The 25,394-nt window shown below is 41.7% G+C and overlaps 1 protein-coding gene across 6 annotated transcripts in view; it reads right to left on the bottom strand.

Moving 5' to 3' along the window:
* Nucleotides 1-6,160: 6,160 nt before the first annotated feature.
* The window catches only part of LOC137374571 (transgelin-3-like), an 83,694-nt gene continuing 64,460 nt past the window's right edge, over nucleotides 6,161-25,394 (bottom strand). For 5 of the 6 annotated variants that reach the window (XM_068040864.1, XM_068040863.1, XM_068040865.1 and 2 more), the window contains 4 exons: nucleotides 13,481-13,669; nucleotides 9,662-9,836; nucleotides 8,377-8,479; nucleotides 6,161-8,049 (listed from right to left, as the gene is read on the bottom strand). In XM_068040864.1, coding sequence (XP_067896965.1) covers nucleotides 7,908-8,049; nucleotides 8,377-8,479; nucleotides 9,662-9,836; nucleotides 13,481-13,669 — 609 coding nt within the window. In that variant the 3' untranslated portion in view covers nucleotides 6,161-7,907. Of the gene's footprint in view, nucleotides 8,050-8,376; nucleotides 8,480-9,661; nucleotides 9,837-13,480; nucleotides 13,670-17,585; nucleotides 17,816-25,394 lie in introns of those variants that run through there. The other variant, XM_068040868.1, reaches the window with a different exon arrangement.

Below are 25,394 nucleotides of genomic sequence, written 5' to 3'. Positions count from 1 at the left end.
TGTGCCTTAAAATCACTCAGCTTTAATGCGGAGGAAAATCTTCAGTACAACCAGAACGTCAAGGTATAATGTCAAGCTATTGTCACTGAGGCGCATCCATGAGGTTGAGACCTTTGTGAATAGCATGTTTATAGATGAGGTCACCCCGCAGCTTAAGAGTATGCAGGGAGGGGGGAAATGGGTGACTGCCAGACAGCCAAGAGGAAACAGGCAGGCAGTACAGGAGACTCCTGAATGCATCTCACTCTCCAACCAATATGGAGGAAAGAGATGATTCATCTGGGGAGTGCAGACAGAGCCAAGGCCATGGCACTACAGCTGGCTCAGCTGCACAGTGGGGGGCACAAGGAACACTGGAAGAGCGAATGATAGAAGATTTGACAGTTGGGGGAAATTGACAAGCTTTTCTGTTCCGCAGACGTAAATGGTGTGATGGTGTGTTGGCTCCCTGGTGCCAGGGTCAAGAATATCACTGAATGGCTGCAGTACACAGAGGCGGGAGGGTGAACAGCCAGCAGTCATGGTCCACATTAGTACCAATGGCATAGGTAAGAAGAGGGATATGACCCTGCGGGCAGAGTTTAGTGAGATAGGTAAGAAATTAGCAAGTAGTATTCTCCGGATTACTCCTGGTATCAAGCACAATTGAGTATAGAAATAGGAGGGTAGAACAGATGTAGTATAAGGATGTAAAGGGTTAATACCAAAAGACAGCGAGACCCCTCCCATTATATGAGCGATGATGTAACAGTCACTTGAGGAGGCGGTTTAGCAGTATGAAGGATGCTGGCTTAGGTGGCTTGCTGAGAGTGTATATAGTTACTGTAAATTATTAGTTCAGCTTTACCAGAGTCTAAGACATTCTCTGGAACACCCTACAATGCTAATACAAATCCAACAAATGCATGGCTGGAAAAATAGTGCAGAAGGGAAGACTTTAGATTGTTGGGACACCAGGAACAGTTCTGGAGATAATGGGGCCTCGACAGGCTGGGGCAAGTTTCCTTGCGGCCATTTTCTAGTGCTATGGGGAGGGTTTAAAACTTATTTGGTAGGGGTGTGGGAACCAGGAGGTAATGAGAGAGGAACACCAAGCTGCACGGAGAATTGGGAGAGGCAAGTTGCATTTACAGTTACTATATACGCTCTCAGCAAGCATCCTTTGTGCTACTATACCTTCTTCCTCTCAGGCCTCTCATGTGACTGTTACATCATTGCTCAGTGGGAGAGGTCGCTCTCCCTGCAGGAAATAAAGTATTAGGTAGGGTCAAAGTAAGAGGGAAAGTAATAAAGTCTAAATTAGGGTTGCTATGCATGTATGTGAATGTGGGAAGTGTGGCAAGGTCAGTCAGCTGCAGGTGCAAATAGTCACGTGGCAATAATGGAGACCTGGCTGCTGACTATTCCTGGATGCAAGGTGTTCAGGAAAGGGGGAGGGGTGGCAGTTTTGATTAGGGAGAACATTGCACAGAGACAGACAGACCAACCAAGAATATGAATAAGGTGGGCCAAGTGCATCAAGTGTCAGTAGGGGAACATTTAGGGGGCAGTGATCATATCATAAAGGTTTACGTTGGCTATGGAAAAGGACAAACAACAATCCAGAGCAAAAATAATGAACTGGGGGAAAGCCAACTTCACTGGGGCAAGAATGGATCTGACCTAGATAAATTGGAATCAAAGGTTGGCAGGCAAAACAGTAATTGAACAAGGGGCTGCCTTTAAAAGAAAGAGGAGAGTTCAGGCACTGTCAAGGTATATTCCCACAAAGGGAAAAAGGTAGGGCAAACAAATCCAGAGCTCCCTGGATGACAAAGAGAGTTCAAGATGAAGAAAACATGCATTATGACAGATGTCAACCGATAACAACTCAACTAAGCAAAATATAAAGGATTAGAGGGGAAGTGAAAAAGCAAGTAAAAGAAGCAAAGAGAATATGAAGAGACTGGCAGCTAATATAAAAGTGAATCCAAAAATCTTCTATAGGCAGTGGTAATAGGATGAGTGGGGATGATTCAGGACCGAAAAGGGGATTTATGCAGAGAGAGATAGGGGACATGATTGAAGTATTAAGTTAATACTTTGCATCAGTCTTTACCAATGAAGGTGCTGCACAGGTCACGGTGAAAGGCGGTAATTTAGACAGTTGAAAGGGGTTTAAAAATCGATGAGGTATTGAATAGGCTAGCTGTACTTAAAGTTGATAAAACGCCAGGACCAGATGAGATGCATCCAAAGATACTGAAAGTGGAGTGTGGAAATTGCAGAGGCACTGGCCATAATTCTCCAGCCTTCTTTATATTCAGGGTTGTGCCAGAAGCCTGGAGAATTGCCAACATTACACTCTTGTACAAAAAAAAGTGTAAAGATAAGCCCAGCAACTACAGCCCAGTCAGTTTGGTGGGGAAGCTTCCAGAAACAATAATTCAGGACAAAATTAATAGTCACTTGGGCAAATGCAGGTTAATTAGGAAAAGCCAGCATGGATTTGTTCAGGGAAAATGATGTTTAACTTGGAATTTTTGATGAGGCAAGTAAAGGTCGATCAGGGCAATGCCATTGATGTGGTGTACGAAGACTTCCAAAAAGCATTTGATAAAGTGCCACACAATCTTGTGATCAAAGTTATAGCTCATGGAATGAGGGGGACATTAGCAAAATGGATATGGAATTGGCAGAGTGACAGAAAACAGTAGTGGTTAAATGTTCTTCAGATTGGAAGGAGGTTTGTAGCAGAGTTCCAAGGGTCATTGTTGGGACCCTTGCTCTTCCTGATATACATTAGTGACCTAGAACTTGGTACACAGGGCACAATTTCAAAATTTGTGGATAATAAAAACTTGGAAACATTGTGAACTACAAGGAGGATAGTGTAGAATTTCAGAAGGACATGGATAGGTTGGTGGAATAGGTGGGCAAGTGGCAGATGAAATTGAATGCAGAGACATGAGAATCACAGAATCGTTACAGTGCAGGAGGTAGCCAGTTTGCCCATCATATCTACACTGGCTCTCCCAATGAGCCACTTTGTGCAGGGTTATAGGGGAATGGCACTTTCTTCCTTTTCCTGCAACAGTCTCATTCCCTTTTGAAGGTTTCAATTAAACCTGCCTCCACCACACTCAGGCAGTGCATTCCAGACCGTAACCACTCATGAATGAAAAAAACTTTTCCCTCATGATTTTTTTTTTGCTTTTTCCCTAACCACTAAGTCTGTGCCCTCTCGTTCTTGATCCTTTCAAGAGTGGGAACAGTTTTCCCCCCATCTTCTCTGTCCAGACCCCTCATGATTTTGAACACTTATCAAAATCACCCCTCAGTCTTCTTTTCTGCAAGGAACAGTCCAAACTTCTCAAATCTACTTTCATAACTAAAGTTCCTCACCCCTGGAACCTTCGTCTTGAATTTTTTCTGCACTCTCTAAATGCCGTCACATTTTTCCCCAAAGTGCGATGCCCAAAACTGGATGCAATACACCAGTTGAAGCCAAACTAGTGCCTTATGCAAGTTCAACATAATCTCCTTGCTCTTGTACTCTATACGCCCATTAAACCATACAGTATCCTGGACTTTATTATTAACTGTTCTCAACCTGTCCTGCCACCTTCAATAACATGCACATATACACCCAGGTCCCCCTGGTCCTGCACCCCCTTTAGAAATTGTACCTTTTATTAATATTGCCTCTCCATGTTTTTCCCCTACCAAAATAAAATCACTTCACATTGAACTTCATCTGCCACCTGACTGAAGTGTTTCATTTTGATAGGAATAATATGGAGACAATACAAAATAAAATAAAAAAAGTACAATTCTAAACAGGGTGCAGGAGGAACCTGGGTGTTTATGTGCATAAGTCATTGAAGGTGAAGGACAGGTTGAGAGTGTGGTTAAGAGAGCATACAACATCCTAGGCTAGAGTACAAAAGCAAGGAAGTTTGTTAAACATGTATAGAACACTGGTTCAGCCTCAGCTGGAGTATTGTGCCCAGTTCTGGCTGCCACACTATAAGAAAGATGTGAAGACATTGGAGAGAGAGAGTACAGAAAAGATTCACCAGAATGGTTCCAGGGATGAGGAACTTATGTTGATAGATTGGAGAAGGTGGGACTGTTATTTGGAAAAGGTGGTTGAGAGATTTGATAGAAGTATTCAAAATCATGAGGATTCTGGACAGAGTAGATAAAAGGAGAAACTGTTCCCATTGGTGGCGGGATCAAATTTTTTAAAAAAGGTAATTGGCAAAAGCAACAGTCATGAGGAAAAACTTTTTTCTGCAACAAGTGGTTGGAATCTGGAATGCACTACCTGAGGAGTGTGTGGTGGAGGCAGTTTCAAATAGAGGCAAAGACAGAATTGGATTGTTATTTGAAAATAAAATGTGCAGGGCTACAGGGAGAGGCGTTAGATAACTACTTTCAGAGACGGCACAGACATGAGCTGAATGGCCTCCTATGCGGTTAGGCTGAACAGCACTATGGATATTCAGTTGTACATTTAAGAAGTGAACTTTTGTGGTGACAATACGTTAAAACTTGTTACTTTCCTTAACCAAACTAGGAAGCAAGGTCTGAAACAAAATAGATGACTTTTGTGGGGTATAGAGAGAGAGGGAGAGAAATAAATACATCACAAACTGATTGAGACAAAACTATTAGAATGGCTTTACTGAAAGCACAAGTAGCAAGACCATACAGCACTAGAGGGAAACAAAATAAAACAGAACTTATGTTCCCCTCCTCACACCAAAAAAAAAAATCCAACTGCTGCTGCTTAAAATAGGAGACCACCATACAGCCCCTTGAGCCTGTTCCACCAATGATTAGGACTGATCATCTGCCTTAATTCTTCTTCCTGCCCACTCCCCATATCTTGAGTCCCTGAGAAAAATCAAAGTCTCTCGGCCTTAAATATATTCAATAGAGCATCCACAATCCTCCTAGAGAATTCAGCCCTCAGACTGAAGAAATTTTTCATCTCAGTCCTAGATGACCAGCCCCTTATCCCGAGACAATGTCCCCATATACTAGATTCCCAAACCAGGTGAAAAACCACCTCAGTGTCTGCCCTGTCAAGCCCATTCAGAGCATTTCAATGAGATCACCTCTCATTCTTCTAAACTCCAAAGAATGTAGGCCCAATTTACTCAGCCTTTCAGGACAACCCCCTCATCCCAGGGAACCAATCTAAATGAAACTTCACTGTACCACCTCCAAGGAAAGTATGTCCTTCCTTAGATAAGAGAACAAAAACTACACAGTACCCCAGGTGTGGCCTCATCTACAGTAACCCATACATTGATAAATAAACCCCATAGGTCAAGATTCCTACACAAACTTTAAAAAGAAAAAATAGGATATGATAGCAAAGGCCAACTGGGAGAATACTGCCTGGGATCACCTGCTACTGTATAAAATAAATTTCACTCCATGAAAGAATCAAACTCAAACCTAATGTTTATGCTGAACTCCTTTTCATTCTTCCCCCTCTCACTCCCACCACATTACTAAACAGCATTTTAGTGGATAGATTTCTGAACAAAAGCAAGCAAACAAAAAAAGATGGCTGCATTGAAATAATGCCTTTGAAGTGACATTTTGTATAAACCATATGCATCCTCTTGCTTGAAGAAAACTAGCAAAAAGTGTCCAAATGTTACATAATATCCTGTCACTTCGGTACCCAGTGTAGTATATTTGAATACAATGTCACTTTTACCAGAGAGCCAAAGTTATGGTCACTTACTCGGGTTAAAATGAAATTTTTTAAAAAAGGGGTTAAATTTCTCACCTTAGCTAAATGTAGACCTTACTAAAGTAACCCATTGATGGGCAACAGTCAATCCTCTCAGTCTCCAGTCATGATCTCCTAACTTCCAGAAAACAGATAAATATAAAATCAGATTGCAAATTTGGAATTATCACTCGAGGGTTCCTCTTTCTTTCACCACCAATGGCGTCAGGCTACCATTTGTCCCAGTTTATGGCCACCTATGCAAGCAATTATGCCCATTAGAAAAATAAAAGTGAATTCAATCTGGAGGAACCAAGTACTTTTTCTTTGCACCACACCATCCCCACCCTCAAAGCTTAAAAAACTAGTCAGGAGATAAAACACATTCATTTATTTCATTGAAATCTTTAATAAATAACATTTTGCTGAACATAGCCACAAACTGAAATTTTCCTGAACAGCACTGGAGGATTTTAAGTTGTGCAAATGAGAAGTTGGAGAATTTTGTAATTCACAGAAACTTAGACATGGACTTCATTTAAGACAGGAGTGCTGAGCAAGAAATACAGGACAGTAAACAAATTTGCTTAGGTTTTAACATTTGAAGAAATCCCTAGACATGTCAATGTACATGTACAAATTGTCAGACTGATGTAGATGTTTAAAGATAGTTTATAATGAAAGTCTCAAAACCTGGGACAATTAGACAATTTAATTTCTGATTAGACAAGACCGTAACACTGGTAGTTCCATTTTTTTTTTTAAAAAAGGATCTTAAATTAAGGCTAAACACAAATAATGGGCTTAAATGTCCAATTCACACCAGTACTGGCCCATCAAGTCATTAAACTAGTTTGACTAGCTAGGTCTAGGCCAGCACCAGGCCCAAGTGAAGCAATGAATATCGAAATTAGTAATTCTATGAATTGTAATAAAAAAGTTAAACACAGAAAGTTCAAGTGATTTTTTTCCCTACAAATGGTTAATTGTGCACGAGGTGAGTCAATCTGAAATTAAAAGCTCCCAAAACAAGTTTTGTGAACTAGTTTCCAAGAGAATAAGTGCTTCTATCCTTTCAATTTGCATAACAGCTTGGAATTTAAACATTAGAGCCACCTTGTTTAAAATCAGGTAAGTAATTATCCAAATGCAAATGAGAAAATGACAATGATAAAAGTAAACAATGCAAAAAAGGATAAGTGTGTGCCTTTACCTTCAGGATTAGATGTAGGGACCAACAGTAAAAAAAAAGTGAGCACCCTTGTGTGAAAGAAAAATTTTAGTTTATGCCTCAGGAATGTGATTGTAGTTACAGGGACTACGTTGTGCTGGTTGGTCTCCACATCCCCAGGAGTTCCAAATGCTAAGTAATGAAAAATCCTGAAAAACCTGAACTTGCATCAATCTGTAAACACAGATGGGAATGCACATCAGAAATTGATAAATTGAACACCAAAGTTATATTTTGTTTGTTTGGCCCGAGAATCAAACTGACAGTATATGGTCAGTGCAGGCTCAGTTATATAGCAAGTATCACTTTCTCACTGTGCCCATTACCAGATATTTACATTGTGATTCCAGATGTGGAAGTACTGCAGAAGATACTATTCCAGCATTTAGTTGTTCAGCTCTCTCAACTTGGCTAGTTCAATTTTTCCCCTCATGATCAATGATTTCAAGATGGCTGAACAACCACTATGAGCAACCAACAGCAAGTATAGAAATGCACACTGAAAATTTAATATAGAATATCTAGTTCTAGTAAACGTACTAAACTGGATTTCATATGCTATTAATGGAATTATACTTTAACAAATTTGAACAATTTGGATTATGAATTCCTGAACACAGATTATATCACGAGATGGTGCAAAGCATATTGAACTTGAATGTTCAAAAAAGTCCATTTTATTCCCCACTGCCCCCACAGTCGAGATAAAATCTTAAAGATGCCTTTTTGTCAGCTGTTAGGTTGGTGGATGGTGAAAAAAAATTTGAAAAACTTTATATGGTTAATACTGACATAGCCATGGAGTTGTTTCTAAAAATTTTTTTCGCAAAATCGAAGCAAGCATCCTACTTAGACAATGACGCTTCAGAAGATGGCAGGTTAAGGTGCATTTTGGAGACTATAGTCCATTTGCTTTGGTGCTTCTCACCACAGGATGGTATCTTACATTATCTGTCGATGCATGCCATAACCAGTCATGCCAGACTGGGAGGCTCCCTTGTTACTTCCCATCTGTAGGCCTATAACACTCTGTCCCTTTCGTAGCTGTTCTTCAGAAAATGCTCGTTTGTTGCCCTGAGCTTTCCTGTTAGAAAAGAGAAGTGGCCTTTACAAAGATGATATCAAACAAAGAAAAAGAAAAATCCAAAAATGAAAGCACCTTTTCTTGAGCCTTTTACACATTGACTTGACTAAAATTGTCCTGCTGTATATTTAGAAAATTATGGGATAGAGACATTTGTGCATCTTAACTATGAATATTTATTTTGGATGTGAAATAGTATCCTGTGAGAAATACATTCTCATGTTAATATTGCAAGGAAAACACTGATTTTACTGGGCATTATAAATTTAAGCAAAAATTCAGTCGGATGGTTAGCTTTACTAAAAAGATTGAAAACAAAATACTTACTTATGAAACCAATTGGGGTCTCCATGATAATATCCATCATCTTTAGTAACTGCTACACTACCTAAAGCTATTAGAGTTCTCTGAACTGCAGCCAAATCTTTTCCTATTGAGAAAGGAAAGTTTTTATTTTTAAGCTATTGAACTTCTGAAGAATTGAAACTTTAATAAGCACACAAGTGGTGGGACATCACCATAGCTATTACAGGCTAAAACATTAAATACATTCTGACTAAATGTTAATCAGCAAAATGGCAATTTATGCAAGGTGCATTAAATAGCAAATTAACCAATCTTTGCTTCACTAAACAGTGCAGTAATTCAGAATTGTCCATTTAAAGCAAGTTTATAATAGCTTCCAAAATCTTATTTCATGCAAGCACAGTTTAATTCAAGTTCAGGATGATTTAGGGATGTAAATTTAGCACATTTGGTCAATCACCAGTTTACATTAAAATGAAATAAATTATAATTTGAATTAAAGTCATTACAAGCACATGCATATGGTGCATTTTGAAATGCCACAAACAACTTGAAGGATCTATCGAATGCTGGAGCATTCAAATAGTCATCTCATTCCTCAGGACTAGCACTTCACTATTATCCACCCCCACCCACACCTCAGCATGCATAATTACACAGCTAGGAAGGTAGGCAACAAACAGCAACCAGATATTTGCCAATGCCATTGTGATCAACTGCAAGATGATTTACCCTACTGGAGTAGCATCAAACTTCTCACTGGCACCTAATAAGCAAGATTTAAAAGTTTTTTTTTTTGGAGTAGTTGCAAATGCAAACCAATGTACCCAAGCACTAAAACCATAATTAGATATCCTCAAATGGACCCTACCACCAACTCCTCCCCCTGCCCCCCACAATTATAATGCACCTTCATTTAGAAGGATGAAGTTGGTTTCTTCCGCAATGAGCTTGAGATCGGTAACTGAAATTATTCAGTGGATAAAGTCATAATGCAGGTTGAATTCTTTTTTAATTGGGGAAATTAAGGCTGATTGTACATTTACGCTCTAGATAGTTGTCCATTAGGTATTAAGACTAAAAATTGCTTTGTCATTTTATCTAGAATGGTTAAAAGATAATGAAAGGAAGCCATCATCCCATCTATTCTTTTCCCTTCAAGGGAAGGACTAAAAAGAGCAATCATTCATCGACAGCTATTCCAAGTTAGTTCGGTTCTCCTCCCCCAAAAGAAAATAAACCCAATGCCATTTTAAGCCAACAATTAATGTCATTTAAATCAGAGTGAAATATTAGTGCTGAATACCTTCCCACAAGGCTACAGTCTGGAAGATATCCATTGTTGCAACACCATAAGCTTCAGCAGCTTTTAGAAACTGAGAGATTTGTTCCATCTGTTTAAAGGCCATTTTGGATTCCTGGATTTTCTTAATTGGTTCCTGGTCTTTTGGATAAAGGCTGTTTATAACTCTACACAGTAACTAAAAGGGATGGAAAGAAAAACATTAGCAACATTATATCCAAACATGAACAGAATTTCAAGTGAACACAATGTCAGCCAAATAAAATGCTTTCACTCGTTAACAAAGATGCAAAGCAAACGTCATTTGCAACAGGAACTTGTCTTTCCCACTTTTTGGGCATCTTCGTGTACTGCATGCAAGTCAATGTTTTCCTTCTAATTCACAAGGCAAATGGTAGAATATGCATCTCTTTACAGCAGATAGGCTTTAAAAATCAGGCAAACCACATTAGGTGGCACTCACTTCCTTCAAATAAAAAAGGTGCTATGGGTACCTGCACTGATCCTAGCTATGCCTGCCTTTGTGGGATATGTGGAACATTCCTGGTTTCAGTCCTACTGGGTCCCCTCGTTCATCTCTTTCTAGGTGAATTGATGCTATCGGTACAGTTTCCTGCTCTCACCCTGAACTGGAAGATATCAACTTTGCTTCTAACTACCACCTTTCTCACCTTCATATCTCCAACTCTTTGCTGACTTGTGTCTTCATTTCTGGGGATAGGCCATCAATAAATATTCACTGCAGGCCCATTCATCGCCATAGCTACTTCAACTACACTTTCACACCCCACTTCTTGTAAAGGACTCCACTCCATTCTCCCAGTTCATGACATTTGTTCTGATGACAACCTTCCATCACACTTTCTTCAACGGAGGACTTCTCACCATCACAGTGGTTGACAGGACCCTCAACCAGGTTTGTCCCATTTCCCACACTTCTGCTCTCACCCCTTCCCCTCCCTCAGAGGGATGATGGGGTTCCCTTGTCCTCACCTTCCATCCACCATATTCAACAGGCCATCCTCCAGCTCCAAAGCCATCTTCCCCTCCCAGCATTTCAAAGGACCATTCCATCCGACACCTTGATCTACTCAATTGCCCCCCCTTCCCACAGCACCTTCCACACCCATCTCCTCTCTGTCCAACGCCTGAAACACTCTTTCCAGGTGAAACAGCAAATTGTACTTTGCAATTTAGTATACTATATTTCACTGCTCACGTGATCTGCTCAACACTTGGGTGACCATTTTGCAGAACAGCTCTTCAGTCTACAAGCATGATTCTAAGCTTCCGCTTGCCTGCCATTTTAATTCTCTACCTTGCTCTCATGTTGACCTCTTCTCCTGTAGTGTTCCAATGAAGCTCAATGCAAGCTTGAGCAGCACTTCATCTTCAACTGCCTTCTGGACAGGAGTTTAACAATCTCACACCATAACCCGTGTCCCCATTTTGTTTCTCATAAGGTTTTGGTTTTAACATTCTGCTTTCAGATGGCAGCTGTCAAGATATGGCAGAATGATGAACTTTACTTGTCCCATTACCACTCCCTTTGGTCCTGCAGAACCAACTCTAATCTCTCCTGTCTTCTACCTTACTAGACATTCCTTTTCGCTCTTCACCCTTCCCTTTCACTTGCTTAAAGCCTATTACATTTCTAACTTTTCCCAGTTTTGGTGAAAGGTCATTGACTTGAAATGTTAACTGTTTCTCCACATGCTGCCTGACCTGCTGAGTATTTCCAGCTGATTCAGACTAGCTGTTCTGCCAATCATTCCTTATTAAAGACAGGATGGCTGCTCCAATTGTCTGCAAATTACTTCTCACAAATTTATAAATGCAAGTCTGTCCTTCTTTCTGTAGGACATAGAAAGCAAAATACTGCAGATGCTGAAAATCTGAAATAAAAAAACTAAAAGTACTGAAAATAATCAGATCCAGCAGAATCTGTGTAGAGAGAAACAGCTAACAATAGAGATCATGAAAAGTCATCCACCTGTAACATTAACTGTTTCTCTCTACAGATGCTGCTAGACTTGAGCATTTCCAGCAGGCTATTACATTTAAATAACGCCTTTTATGACCAGACGTCTCAAAGTGCTTTACAGCAAATGAAGTAATTTTTGAAGCGTACTGTATGCACATAGCAAACTCCCAAAAACAATCTGTTTCTTGTGATGTTGACTGAAGGATAAACATTGGCCAGGACACAGGGGATGACTTGTGTGTTCTATTTCAAAATAGTGCCATGGGATCTTCCACATCCAACCGAGCAAGCAGATAGGGCCTCGGTTTAAATAGTCCCTCAATACTGTACTGGAGTGTTAGCCGTGATTTCTGTGCTCAAGCCGTGGAGTGGGACTTGAACCCAAAACCTTCTGGCTCAGAGGAAAGAGTGCTACCAACTGAGCCACAGCTGACAACTAAAAAATTAAACAGCAAGAGCAAAGCCAGTTAGTCTCAATTCAATAGCCCAATCAATAGATGCCAAAACAAGCTTTTGGTAACTCAAGAGACTAAATGAATCATGGCCTATGCTGCAATTTGCTCTGCAAGGAAGAGTTTACTGCACTCTGCTTCAGTGACTTCAGGCAAGACTTGGTCAGGTGATCCTGCAATAGTTATTCTGTATCCTCTGCCACAAACTAGGTGTGGAAAATCAGATCAGATAACAACTCGGATATTCCCAAAAAATAGAACCAGACAAAGGCTCTAAATAAGCCACACAGGCCATTGACACATAGAACTTGAATGCAAAATATTTTGGCAAGACCCTCTGTTAGGCATGGCTCAGTTGGTAGCACTTGCACCAGATTCAGAAGGTTGTGGGTTTAAGTTCCACTCGAGACTTAAACACAAGAATCTAGGCTGACATTTCAGTGCACTACTGAGGGAGTACTGCACTATTAGAGGTGCCATCTTTCAGACGAGACGTTAAAACAAAGGCCTTGTCTGCTTTCTCAGGTGGCGTAAAAGATCCCTGGCACTATTTCAGAGAACAGCAGGAGTGTTATTCCCAGCATCCTGACCAATACTTATTCCTCAAATTATCACAGATTATTTGGTCGTCATCATGTTGCTGTTTGTGGGACCTTGTGTGCAAACTGGCTGCTGCGTTTCTTACATTGCAGGAGTCACTACACGTTAAAGACTACTTCATTGGCTGTATAGCACTTTGGGATGTCCCAATGTTGTGAAAGTGCTATAGAAATGATTCTTTGAAGGCTCCAAGCACTTGCTAGTAATTGAATATTTGCATTTTTCTTTACTCATCCCCTTGAGGAGCCACCAGAACGACTTAAAACAGCTTCAAGTCACCTAAAATCAAAGTGCCAGATTTCTCCCTTAATCTTGTCACCATCATAACTGGTTTACCAAAATGAGATCATAGTTTTAGTAACGGAGTTTGGAGTAGCTCCACTATCAGACAGCATTCCTTCCAATTCCAGTTCTGACGAAGGGTCTAACACAACGTATTCTATGGTGCTGACTGACCTGTTTCCAACATTTTCTGTTCTTGCTTTATTTTCTATTGACTCAGAATGAACATCTTAACCATTACTCATTTGTGCCTTGACCAGTTGATGACAAGGGTATTATATCCAAATCCAATTCAGTTCTTAACCAGCATCCAGACATTAAAAAAGGAACTAGCATCTGTAGCAGTGGGAACACTGAAACGACTCGTACCTAATCCAGGGAACTGAAGCCAAAATACATTTATGACCTGCTGGCTAAAATCAGATCAGTACAGACTGGGATTGAAGATTTCTGGCCTTAAAAGGTTGCATCTACATAGGAATGGCAAGTTAAAAGTATACTTACTGTACCATTCATCAACCACTTCTGAAAGTGTGCTTTTCCAGGTTCCGGACGATTTACATTCCCACCACATTGCACAATGATCCAATCCACTAATAGTTCTTCCAATTCAGGATCATATTTCTGATCAATTTTTTGCTCAACTTCTCTGCTCAGGCCATAGCTTGGTCCTCTGTTGGCCATTTTTGAAGCCTAGAAATGCAAATGTTTATTTAAAAACCTTTCTACGCCACTTACTTTGATACATTTTATACCTACATCATGCCAGTGATGTATTCTGCACCATGCTTCTACAAACTGTGGCGCTATACTCGTAAGATGGAAATTTAAATTCCACTGCATTACTCAGTTCTTGGTCTGCATCAGATCACTGCATCCAAGCCTCAGGATGGATGACAAAAAGCTGTAACCCAAATGCCAGTCCACTGTACAGTTCAGATTAGAGAGCTTTAATTTTAGTGTTAATGCAAAACTACATTTAGTGGTAATTGCTGAAATGGGTACAAAAAAAAAAATCAACCTGCATTAATCTTAACATAGCAACTAAAGCTTCTACATTTTCCAGAAATGTTCTTCTCGAAGACATCCTTGAAATTATACAAGTGTGCCAATTCCATTTACATCTGTTTAACAGAAGTATAGCCAATTTAAAACATTTTTCCTCCACGTGAATTTTATCCAGCGACAAAGCAATCAATAGAGGCTAGCATAATTTTAGGTCTTTTAAATTGAACAGCTGAACACAAGTTTTATACCAGTCCTCATTGGTGATTCTACTCAATTTGGATTATTTACAACTTTTAAAGTTATAGTAAATAGCAAATAGTAAATTGCCCATGACACTGCCCATTTAGTTGAATAGTACAAGTATGCACAGTTAACATGAAGGAAATAGTTGCAGTCTTAACTTCCTGCTGGTTTATCACAAATACATTCCAATAATTGTGATCAATGACAAGGCACTAAAAACACCATGGAACAGGAAACAAACAAGTCTGGAGGAGAGGCTGGTGAACAAAAGGGCCAGACACAGGTGGCAACTTGGTGATTGAGCCAGAGAGCAGTCTGACTCAAAAGAACTCAGTAGTCAGTGAAAACAGGGTTGACAAAGGGCATTGACTTGAAGTGTTAACTGTTTCTCTCTCTCCACAGATGCTGCCAGACCTGAGTATTCCCAGCATTTACTGTTTCTAATTTTTTTAAATAAATGAGGTGATGAGCATACAGTCACACAAAACAGCCAGAGAATGGACTGCATACAAACTGGCAGGTGGACCAGATACAGCAAGAAAAGCTGCAGATACTGAAGATGAATGGTACATAACAGGGATGATCTCAAAACGGAAAGCCTGTGAAATACAGATAAAAACAGTTTTAAAGGTAATGTTAAGTGGAGAATTTCTATCTTAATACAACCTAAAAGCACGTAGGAGATTTGAATAGAAAGTGACAGGTTACAACAACTTTAATATATATGCACCCCACACTAAATGCAGACAAAAAAAAAAATCACTTATGTAATGTGATGTCAACAAATCAGTGGCAGTAAACTAGCCCAACTATTTTTCTATTCTTAAACTTAAAGCTCAGTCCTTTAGGAATTAAAATCAGGATTTCTTTTTCCAAAACAAAGGGTAGTAAAAATTTTGAGCTTGCTCCCTAAAAATGATACCGGGTCAATTGAAATTTCAGACTGAGCTCACTAGTTTTTTTTGCAAGTCAGGGGTACCAAAATCAAGTAAATAGAGTTGTGGTACAGATCAACTGCGATCTAATAGAATGGCAGAACAGGCTCGAGGGGGTAAAAGGAACATTGGCCTATTTCTATATTCATGAATAGTTTCAATCTTTAACAATGGCACCTAAAATCCATTGTTTCCAACTGACAGAACAGAGGCTATTCTCAAAATGCAGTTATCGATTTATTTTTAATTGCTGCAAGGGGTTTTTCCAGAAACAAACAGCCACAAAAGCAAATTAGTTAGTGGTTATCTTCTGAGGCATTTCATCTAGTGCTGTATTCTGAAGAGTCTGTTCTGCCCTCGTCAACTATGAATTATTCAAAAACCAAAAAACAGCTGAGTCATTAATTTACCCAAGAGAATTAGAATTGTGCGTACAAGTTAAACCTTTTTTGTGGACACAAGTGATTTGACTGGTCAGATCAATACTTTTACTGGCAGAGTTGGACATTCAATACAGGCTGCTAAATATTCAATATTTACTGCATTCACTAACAGTTTACATGGAGCACTCATTTCCAGATCAGCAAGCGATGGACATTCGATACATTTAAATGAGATCTGACTGCTGTAAAACCTCCAATATTAATACTGTAGCTCTGGCATTGAAATTTAAACCCTTGGTGAAAAAAATTAAATTAAAATTGAAGGCAACTGCATTAGTGCAAGTATCATTTCTGGCTTTGAGGTTAAAAACATTTATGAAACAAAAGCTGTAATTCAGTGCTAAAAAGAATTTAAATACTGCCTGGCTTAACCTAATAGAAGTAGGCCATTCAATTCAATTATGAATTATTTGTACTTCAATTCCTTATACCTTGATACTTTAACTCAAACAAAAATATATTGATCTCAAATTTTAGTTGACAAGCACGCATAACATTTTGGGAAAAAGCAAGTTCCAGATGTTCACTAGCCATGATTCACTCACCATGGTTTCCAAACAAATCCTGCAGCTTTGGTTTAACAACTGCATTCCATTTTTGCTCCACTATTGAATTTTGAAACTGAATGAGGCTTTCAGAGTTTGTTTCATTTTCCATTCACTCCTTTTGAACATTTACATTTTCTACATTTATCTTCTTTGGTGCTATCCCTTCCCTGTTCAGTATATTTTGTTTACTGTTAAAGATGTACCTTTTCAAATTATGAAAAGTAAAATTGATATTGAAATCAGTGACTGAGAACCTGCATACTTTGTAATGTTTTAAATGTCAAATTTTCCTTTCTCTTCATTCCTCAATGCAAATGACAAATGGAATGCTGAATACAGTTAAATATCAATTTAGAGCTCAATTCAACATAAAGGCAATTCCCTAAAACAGAATGGGCAAAAAAAGAAATCCGTCCTCTCTCCCAAATAACGTGGTGAGATACTGGAAAATTATTGCTGATGTTCAGGTTTATTCTAATTCTAACCAAATCACAATGTTGATCTGCTCCATAAATTGTGCAGTTAAAAAGTGTCAAATGGTTATAGTCAATTGTGTTCAATGCTTTCATTTTAGGCCATTTAGCTTTTCTACATTAGATATTGTCTTTTATCACCCAGTGATTCATCTAACAATACCAGTTGCTCCATTTCTTAGTCAAGTACAATGAAGTTATAAATCAGTGAAGTTAAAATAAGCCCATAAGCCATTTAAGCCCTTCCCCCTCCCTAGTCTCAAGATCACCAAAGACTCCCCCATCTTCATATATTACCATCTGTTCTCCTGCCATTACCAAAGGCTGCTTCCACCCACTGACAAAGTACCACCAACATCTATAGAATGGTGGGGGTGGGAAGGGCAGGAAAGATAATTTGCACATTTAATGTTAACATTGTCATTTTCAAAAAATTGTTCCCCAATCAAAACCACTAAAAAACATGTTTTTGAACCACAAGATCAAAAGTTACAAGCATACTTTCTGCAACAGCATTTCAATATTAAAAAACGCAAATTATTAATTCTACAGTTCTGATTTGACTAGTGCAAGTTCTGAAAATAAGTTAGAGTGAATGCTGGCATTGCAGAGTTATCAGCACCAATGGAATTGGACATCACCGGTAGACACAATCTAAAACTGGAAAGGGGGGAAATCAGTAAAAAGGAGGATACAATTATATGGCCTGATTTTTTTTTTAAACTTACAAATAATTAAATTATGCTGAAGACACTTGAATATAAACGTTCTGGTATTCCCGCAAGACACGTTATAATCGATCTTCACCATTACAGTTACATAATGTATTTTACTAAGTCACTAGCTTCCCTCGTGTTGTTGGATATAAAAGAGCATTCCCCTCCCCGTTATGATTTTCGGATCCCAGTGCGAAATGCATTTCAGGTTTTCTAAAAAGGTTCATAGCTTATAAAACTAACCTGAAATGAAAGCGTACAGAAGTCCACAAGAAGAGCAATGTAGAAACACCTCAAATCAGGCCGGGCAGTAAAAGAACAACTTGGGCCGGGCCAGCCCAGCGAAGGGTATCTCAGAAGGACCGGTTATGGTTTAGAATAACCACAACACAGTGACTTGTTAATTGATGGTTTGCTGTTTTGAGGCTAACGATATGATGCACACAGTTCCAGTTACGGGCTCCAGCTGATTAGCACATTCTGATCATACAGCTCTTTTCCGGTTGCCTGGCTATCTGACGCATTGGCTGGACGGCAAGCGTGGGCACAATTAAGTCGTGACCACAATTTTCACCATCACAAGTCTGCACGTTTACCCTCATCAGCATGAGTAGAAATCAATAAAGGCAAGCTGAATAAACAAATCGAATGATTAGATTTTTTCGGGAGCGCCACACTGAGGAGGACTACTGTCTATTTTAGATAATTATTCATTCAAAACACCATACTTCCAGGGTCTGTGATTTTTTTTCTTACATTGTAAACAGCAGTGAACTCAATTAATATTTCAAATACTGCACCTAGGATCATGAATTGCTTCCAATTTGATATATTTGTGACCCTGATTAATCTAAATTATCAAGAGAATGAGATCATTTCCATTCCGTGAGAAAAATAAAAGTCGACTACGAAAGGCAAAACAATCAGCCCTAAGAGTACGTTATACTGTGTGACCTCTATTTGAAAGCCTTCAGTTTGGGCTGTACAATAAAATCTTGGTAGTATTGGTGAATTGTTGGTAATTAGTTTTAGCTGCAGCTCTGGAAATGGACATTCTGCTGGGTACACCTATCTATTTGCTAGTTTTGGAGGCGAATCTGAGGATCTATGAGAAGCAGGTGCGTTTACAAGTGAGATGGAACCAGATTTTCAATTCGGGGTTGGCAACCTGACTCCTGGATGAATTCCAGGTCCCGATGCCGCGCCTTAGCTGCGTCGCTCTTGTGACACTATTTTTAAATGTAAATGCTCTAATTTGGCAGGAGCTGAACTCAGTGCCCAATAAGTGGCAGGCAGTAGGCTTGCCGAAGAGAGCAGGCAGTTCCCTACAGAAACGGTAGAGTCAACCAGGATGAAAGGGGCCATGCAGGAAAATGAAGGTCCAGTGCTAGTACCGGTGCAAGAAGTTTTAAGGCAAATAAGTTTTATTTGGCTCTGCGGTGAACCCAACAGCTGTGTACTAACGTTTTTATTCATTTCATGGGATGTCAGCATCACTGGCAAGGACAGCATTTATTGTCCATCCTGAATTACCCTTGCGAAGGTGGTGGTGAACTGCCCTCTTAAACTGCTGCAGTCCACCTGGTGTGGGTACACCCACAGTGCTATTCAGAAGAGTTTCAGGATTTTGATCCAGCAACAGTGAAGGAACAGCGATATATTTCCAAGTCAGGATGGTGTGTGGCTTGGAGGGGAAATTACACATGGTGGTGTTCCTGTGCGTCTGCTGCCCTTATCCTTCTAGGTGGTAGAGGTTGTGGGTTTGAAGGTGCTGTCGAAGGAGGCTTAGCAAGTTACTGCAGTGCATCTTGTAGATGGTACACACTGCTGCCATGGTGTGCCAGTGGTGGACCAGGTGCAAATCAAGCTAGCAGCTTTGTCCTGGATAGTGTTGAGTTTTGAGTGTTGTTGGAGCTGTGCGCATCCAGGCAAGTGGAGAGTATTCATTCACACTCCTGACTTCTGCCTTTTAGATGGTGGACAGGCTTTGGGGAGTCAGGAGGTGGGTTACTTGCTGCAGAATTCCCAGCTTCTGACCTGTCTTGTAGCCACAATATTTGTGTGACTGGTCCAGTTCCGGTAACCCCAAGGATGTTAGTATAATGACCAGGTGAGGAAGGAGTCTCAGGCTTCCCTTTTGCCCCTTCTCTGGTTTGACCACAACAGGGTTTATCCTTTTTTAACAGAGTGATTGAACTTACCACCTCAGTGAGCGCTTGCTCCTGTTCCTCTAATATAATTGCAAATGAACCAGACAGGTTTTCTTGAATTTGAACAGGAAAGATGTTTCTAATCCTTCTCACTCTAAAGTGGTTAAAATTACTAAAATGCCCGATGCATCCACGCACACACACAAATAGATTACAGAGTTGGGAGGTTGGAGTAGAGTCTGAAATAAATGGAATTTAAATACTGGATCTCAGTCCCAGAATTCTTAGTTGAAAGTGTAGTCCTGAAGTCTTCGTTGAGCCATGTGCATGGATCAGACTTGCTTCTCAGGCTCCGGAAGGCAGGAGAGTGGCTTTATCCTTGTCCCCTAGTTGCTGGCTATGCTGATCTGTAGATTTGAGGCGTTAGTAGTTGCAGCTGATGCTTCTCTGGGTCTTCAACTGGAGAGAGAGTGAGAGCTGTTTCCTTGGTGGCTTTCAGTTACTGTCTGCTTTCTGCATCACTCAGTACCTTGCTCTATGGCAGCGAGGCCTGGACAACATATGTCAACGTATGTCAGCCAAGAGCGACGTCTCAATTCATTCCATCTTCGCTGCCTCCGGAGAATACTTGGCATCAGGTGGCAGGACCATATCTCCAACACAGAAGTCCTCGAGGCGGCCAACATCCCCAGCTTATACACACTACTGAGTCAGCGGCACTTGAGATGGCTTGGCCATGTGAGCCGCATGGAAGATGGCAGAATCCCCAAAGACACATTGTACAGCGAGCTCGCCACTGGTATCGGACCCACCGGCCGTCCATGTCTCCGCTTTAAAGACATCTGCAAACACGACATGAAGTCCTGTGACATTGATCACAAGTCGTGGGAGTCAGTTGCCAGCGTTCGCCAGAGCTGGCGGGCAGCCGTAAAGGCGGGGCTAAAGTGTGGCGAGTCGAAGAGACTTAGCAGTTGGCAGGAAAAAAGACAAAAGCGCAAGGGGAGAGCCAACTGTGTAACAGCCCCGACAAACAAATGTTTCTGCAGCACCTGTGGAAGAGCCTGTCACTCTAGAATTGGCCTTTATAGCCACTCCAGGCGCTGCTCCACACACCACTGACCACCTCCAGGCGCTTACCCATTGTCTCTTGAGATAAGGAGGCCAAAGACGAACTCACAATCTCCCAGAGTTGCACAAGCAGTTACATGGCATAACTACCTCTTTGTGCTTTAATGAGGTTCTTCTGAAATTCAAGGCTCTCCCCTCAGGCTGCCCAGACATACTTGGTGGGGGGTTGGCTCTTTCAAAGTCAATGGATGGCTCTTGACGACCACATTGATAAGGTTATCTCAGGTAATTGAATCAGTGAGCATTCCATTGTTCTGGCTAGGCTGAGTCAATCATGTTTGTCTCCAGTCTAGTCCTTTGGTATTTCAAATGCAAATGTTTGTGGCCATCTTGGCTGCTAGCTGTTCTTTTTAAAAAGTGATATGTAGCAATTTCCAGTAAAAGTCTCAGGCAAAGTTCCAATCGATGAAATTACTATTTTCCATTTGGCATGTGGGGGATTCAGTGATGGTAATGCCATTGAATGTCAAGAGAAGATAGATTCTCTTTTGTCGGGGATTGTCATTACCTGGCATTTGTGTGGCATGAATATTCCTTGCCACTTATCTGCCCAGACCTGAATGTTGATAAGATCTTGCTGCATATGGACATGGGCTGCTTCAGTATCTGAGGAGTTGCGAATGGCGCTAAGCATCATACAATCATTTTTTTTTTTGTTATTCATTCAGAGATGTGGGCGTCGCTGGCTAGGCCAGCATTTATTGCACATCCCTAATTGCCCTTGAGAAGGTGGTGGTGAGCTGCCTTCTTGAACCGCTGCAGTTCATGTGGGGTAGGTACACCCACAGTGCTGTTAGGAAGGGAGTTCCAGGATTTTGACCCAGTGACAGTGAAGGAACGACGATATAGTTCCAAGTCAGGATGGTTTGTGACTTGGACGGGAGCTTGCAGGTGGTGGTGTTCCCATGCATTTGCTGACCTTGTCCTTCTAGTTGGTAGAGGTCGCAGGTTTGGAAGGTGCTGTCTAAGGAGATTTAGTGCATTGCTGCAGTGCATCTTGTAGATGGTACACACTGCTGCCACTGTGCGTCGGTGGTGGAGGGACTGAATGTTTGTAGATGGGGTGCCAATCAAGCGGGCTGCTTTGCCACTTCTGACCTTATGGAAGGAAGGTCATTGATGAAGCAGCTGAAGATGGTTAAGCCGAGGATACTGGCCTGAGGAACTCCTGCAGTGATGTCCTGGGGCTGAGACGATTGGCCTCCAACAATCACAACCATCTTCCTTTGTGCTAGGTATGACTCCAACCAGTGGAGCATTTTCCCCCTGATTTCCATTGACTTCAGTTTTGCTAGGACTCCTTGATGCCACACTCCGTCAAATGCTGCCTTGCTGTCAATGGCAGTCACTCTTGCCTCCCCTCTTGAGTTCGGCTCTTTTGTCTAAGTTTGGCGGAAGGCTGTAATGAGGTCGGCAGCCAAGTGGCCCTGGCAGTACCCAAACTGAGCATCAGTGAGCTGTTTAAGTGGTGCTTGATAGCACTGTTGATGAGTCCCTTCCAGCACTTTGCTGATGATCGAGAGTAGACTGATACAGCGTTAATTGGCTGGATTGGATTTATCCTGTTTTTTGGGGACAGGACATACTGTGCACCAGAGTGATTGGGTTCACCAAAATAAAGTTTAAAAATTTCATTCTGCACTGACCAGAACCCTTAACAAGCTCCTTAAGGAACTGATAATTGGTGGTGAGTGGGTTTCCGATTCCTTGCATCACCCCCCTCCCCCAGCCCCGCCATCTCTTTGAAAATTATAAACTGTGCTGGTGGGTTTGGGATCCCCTGACAACCTCTGGGACCTTGATTTTGAAATCACGCCCACACCAGATCCCGATCCCACAGCTCTTTGAAGATCCAGCCTGCAGGTTCAAAATTAGAGGGCAGAATTTTAACTGGCAAGGGGGTAGATTCCTGTGTGGGTGGGGGTGGTTATTGCCCCCAAAAATATCAGCGTGTTGTGTTGGAAGCCTGCTACGTTGACAAAGGATTTCCCGACCCGTTGCCAGCCATCCTGCTGTGAGTGTGTCAGGTTTGTTAAAATTCTGCCCATAGAATCATATAGCACAGAAGGAGGCCATTTGGCCCATCATGCCTGTGCTGGCAGTTTGAAAAATTAGTCCTTGCTCTTTCCCCATAGCCCTGCAATCTTTCCCATTTCAGGCAGATAACTATCCTTTTCAAGTTTACCAAGTATAAGCTGTCTTGCAGCATCTTACCCATCCACTGATGTGAACAACACAAGACATAACGCATGAAATTTAGAAAGGTACAGCCTGTTGTTTGGGCACTATAGATGCCATTTGGGGTCCACATTGCTGTCCAGTGCGCACGCGCACACACATTTGGACCCCAGATTGTAGAGGGCATTAGTGTACCACAGTGAACAGCTGCTAGAAATATACAGAGCAGGCAGAACATGATGTCAATCAGTATAACAGCAGCACTGCCACTTTGAAACTCAATGCTCCTGCTAACGCCCTCTCTTATCCTTGCACAGCAGCAAGAAGTACAACCCCATCCCCAGCTCTATTTAAAGGGATCTTCAAGTGCTTACAGGTTAGTTGTTGGTTGATTTCTTCTGACTGTTGATTTGATTCTACAAGTGTTTGGTGCTTTCTATAGATGGTTAAAGTTGCAAAAACTTCATGGAGTGGTATGGCAGGTGCCAAGGAGTTTTTTTTGCTGACTTCAAGACTTCTGCACAAACCAGTCTCTCCCAGAGATGGGTGAAATAGTAGGTATTCCCCTCAGATATAGAGCATAACTTGAAGAATGAACAGAGGTCACATAAAACAGAATAAGCTGCTGAAAGAGGGAGGAGGAGGCGGGGGAGAAGGGCTTTCAGCAGGGGGCCATACCAGCCCAGGTATTCATGGAGCAATTCACCTAACTGGCCCTCAGTAAGGAACAATGTATGCAACATCTGTGCTTCAATAAGGATGACCTCACCAATAAGGATGCCACCTGCTGTAGCCATAACTGCAACCTCAGAGCTGGGCGACGACCACATTGCTAGTGTCAGCTACACTTGAGCCACCATGGAAAATCAAAGGGTGGCAACCGTGCGACAAGGGCTATCCACGGACCACATAGCTGGTTACTGCAGTGCATAACTCGCGCACACGTGTGTAGCATGCCTACAATGAAAGTCTTGCTGCCAAACAAAAAATGATAGAGCAGACCATTGGCATGTTGAAACAATGTTTCCACTACCTGGATCCCTCTGGACTCGATTGAACAGGTGCCTCAATTCATCAAGATTTGCTGCATGCAGAATAACCTTGCCATCATGAGGGAATAGTCCTTGCTGCCAGCTATATGGTGAGCAGCTCAGGAACAGGAGGAAGAGGAAGAACAGAGGAGACAACCTCGACAGCCCCTTTCTGGTCAGACTGACTGTGAAAATCTCATGTGAGTGACCACAACCCCAATTCTCCATTCACCAACAGTCTCACACCTTGCCTTTCATCTGTCACAGTGTCTGCTTGGCCACAATGGAAAAATAAAAGCCATCAGAAAATAAACATTCCAAACCCAATTTATGAATGAAATCAATCCATATTGCGCATAAAAGTCAACAAATCACCCTTTTGCATTCCCTTTGTGCCTGACTTCTGTGCCTTTGTCCTCGTGTTCCTATGCGATGTTACCCTAGAGGCTCCAGCATGACTGGTGGAAAACTGATGACTTTCAGTGTAGGAGACTGCAGATGGCCTTGGAGGATGACCTTGAGCTGCTCTGGGCCTAGAAGGCCCAGCTTCAGACTGCACCATCTCAGCATAGGCAGTAGCATCCTGCGCTCGCTGGCTGACAGGAGCAGCAAGGGCATTGGCAGAGTGGCAAGATAAATGCTGTCTTTCTGATAGAGGGCAGACAGCAGGTTTGTCAATAGAGGCTTGCTCAGGTTGGGGAAAAAAGAACCCGACCGAACCACCGTGTACCCGAGCCCAACCCAACCCGAACCCACCCCGACTCGACTGGACCCGAGCCTGACCCGACCATCTCTTTACTCACCTTCGGACTCGGAATCTCCACGAAGTTGCAGCGCGTGCGCGATAACGTCAATATGATAATATAAAAGCAAGTTTAATCAATATGATGTCACTCGCTCACTGCGCAGACTCAGTTTCATCCCGGACTCCCAGCTCAGGTAATTTTTAAAAATTTCAATACTTACCAGCAGAGCACTTACCGTGTGTGTCCAGCCCGACCTGACCCGACTCGACTGGGACTCAGCCCGACCCGACCTGAGTCCGAACGTCGTACCCTGAAGATGGGCCTGACCCGACCCGAACCCAACACGTCGTCTGGTCCCGTCGGGTTCGGGTCGGATAGCAGGCCTCTAACTGCCAATACTCATGGGTGGAACCTCAGCAGTCCTAATAATGTGTTGGGCGACAGATCGCAGGACTGCTGTGGCACCCTGCAAGCCTCTTTCCACACTGTAATCCATAACCATGATGGCAGCAGTCTGAGTTTGCATAAATCCAGTACTAGTTCCAGTGCTGCACCCATGACTTCTGGTGAAAGTTGCTTGTGGTGCTTTCTCATTTGTCTGTGGGCCCAATCCGGGACGCCAGCCCCCAAATTTCTGTTACGACCAGGTGAGAAAGAGATCTACGGCTCCCCCTCTCAGCCTCTTCCTGGTTTGGCCATAACTGGGTTTAACTTTTAAAACCCAGTGTTTTAGCTTCCCTCTCAGTGAGTCCTTGCTCACTGTTCTCTAACTGTAATAGCAAAGAAATCAACCAGCAGGTTTTCTCAGATTTAAACAAG

Source organism: Heterodontus francisci, chromosome 10, assembly GCF_036365525.1.
Source record: "Heterodontus francisci isolate sHetFra1 chromosome 10, sHetFra1.hap1, whole genome shotgun sequence".
NCBI lineage: Eukaryota > Metazoa > Chordata > Chondrichthyes > Heterodontiformes > Heterodontidae > Heterodontus > Heterodontus francisci.
Note: the sequence above shows the minus strand (reverse complement) of the source record. Positions and strands in the feature narration are given on the sequence as shown.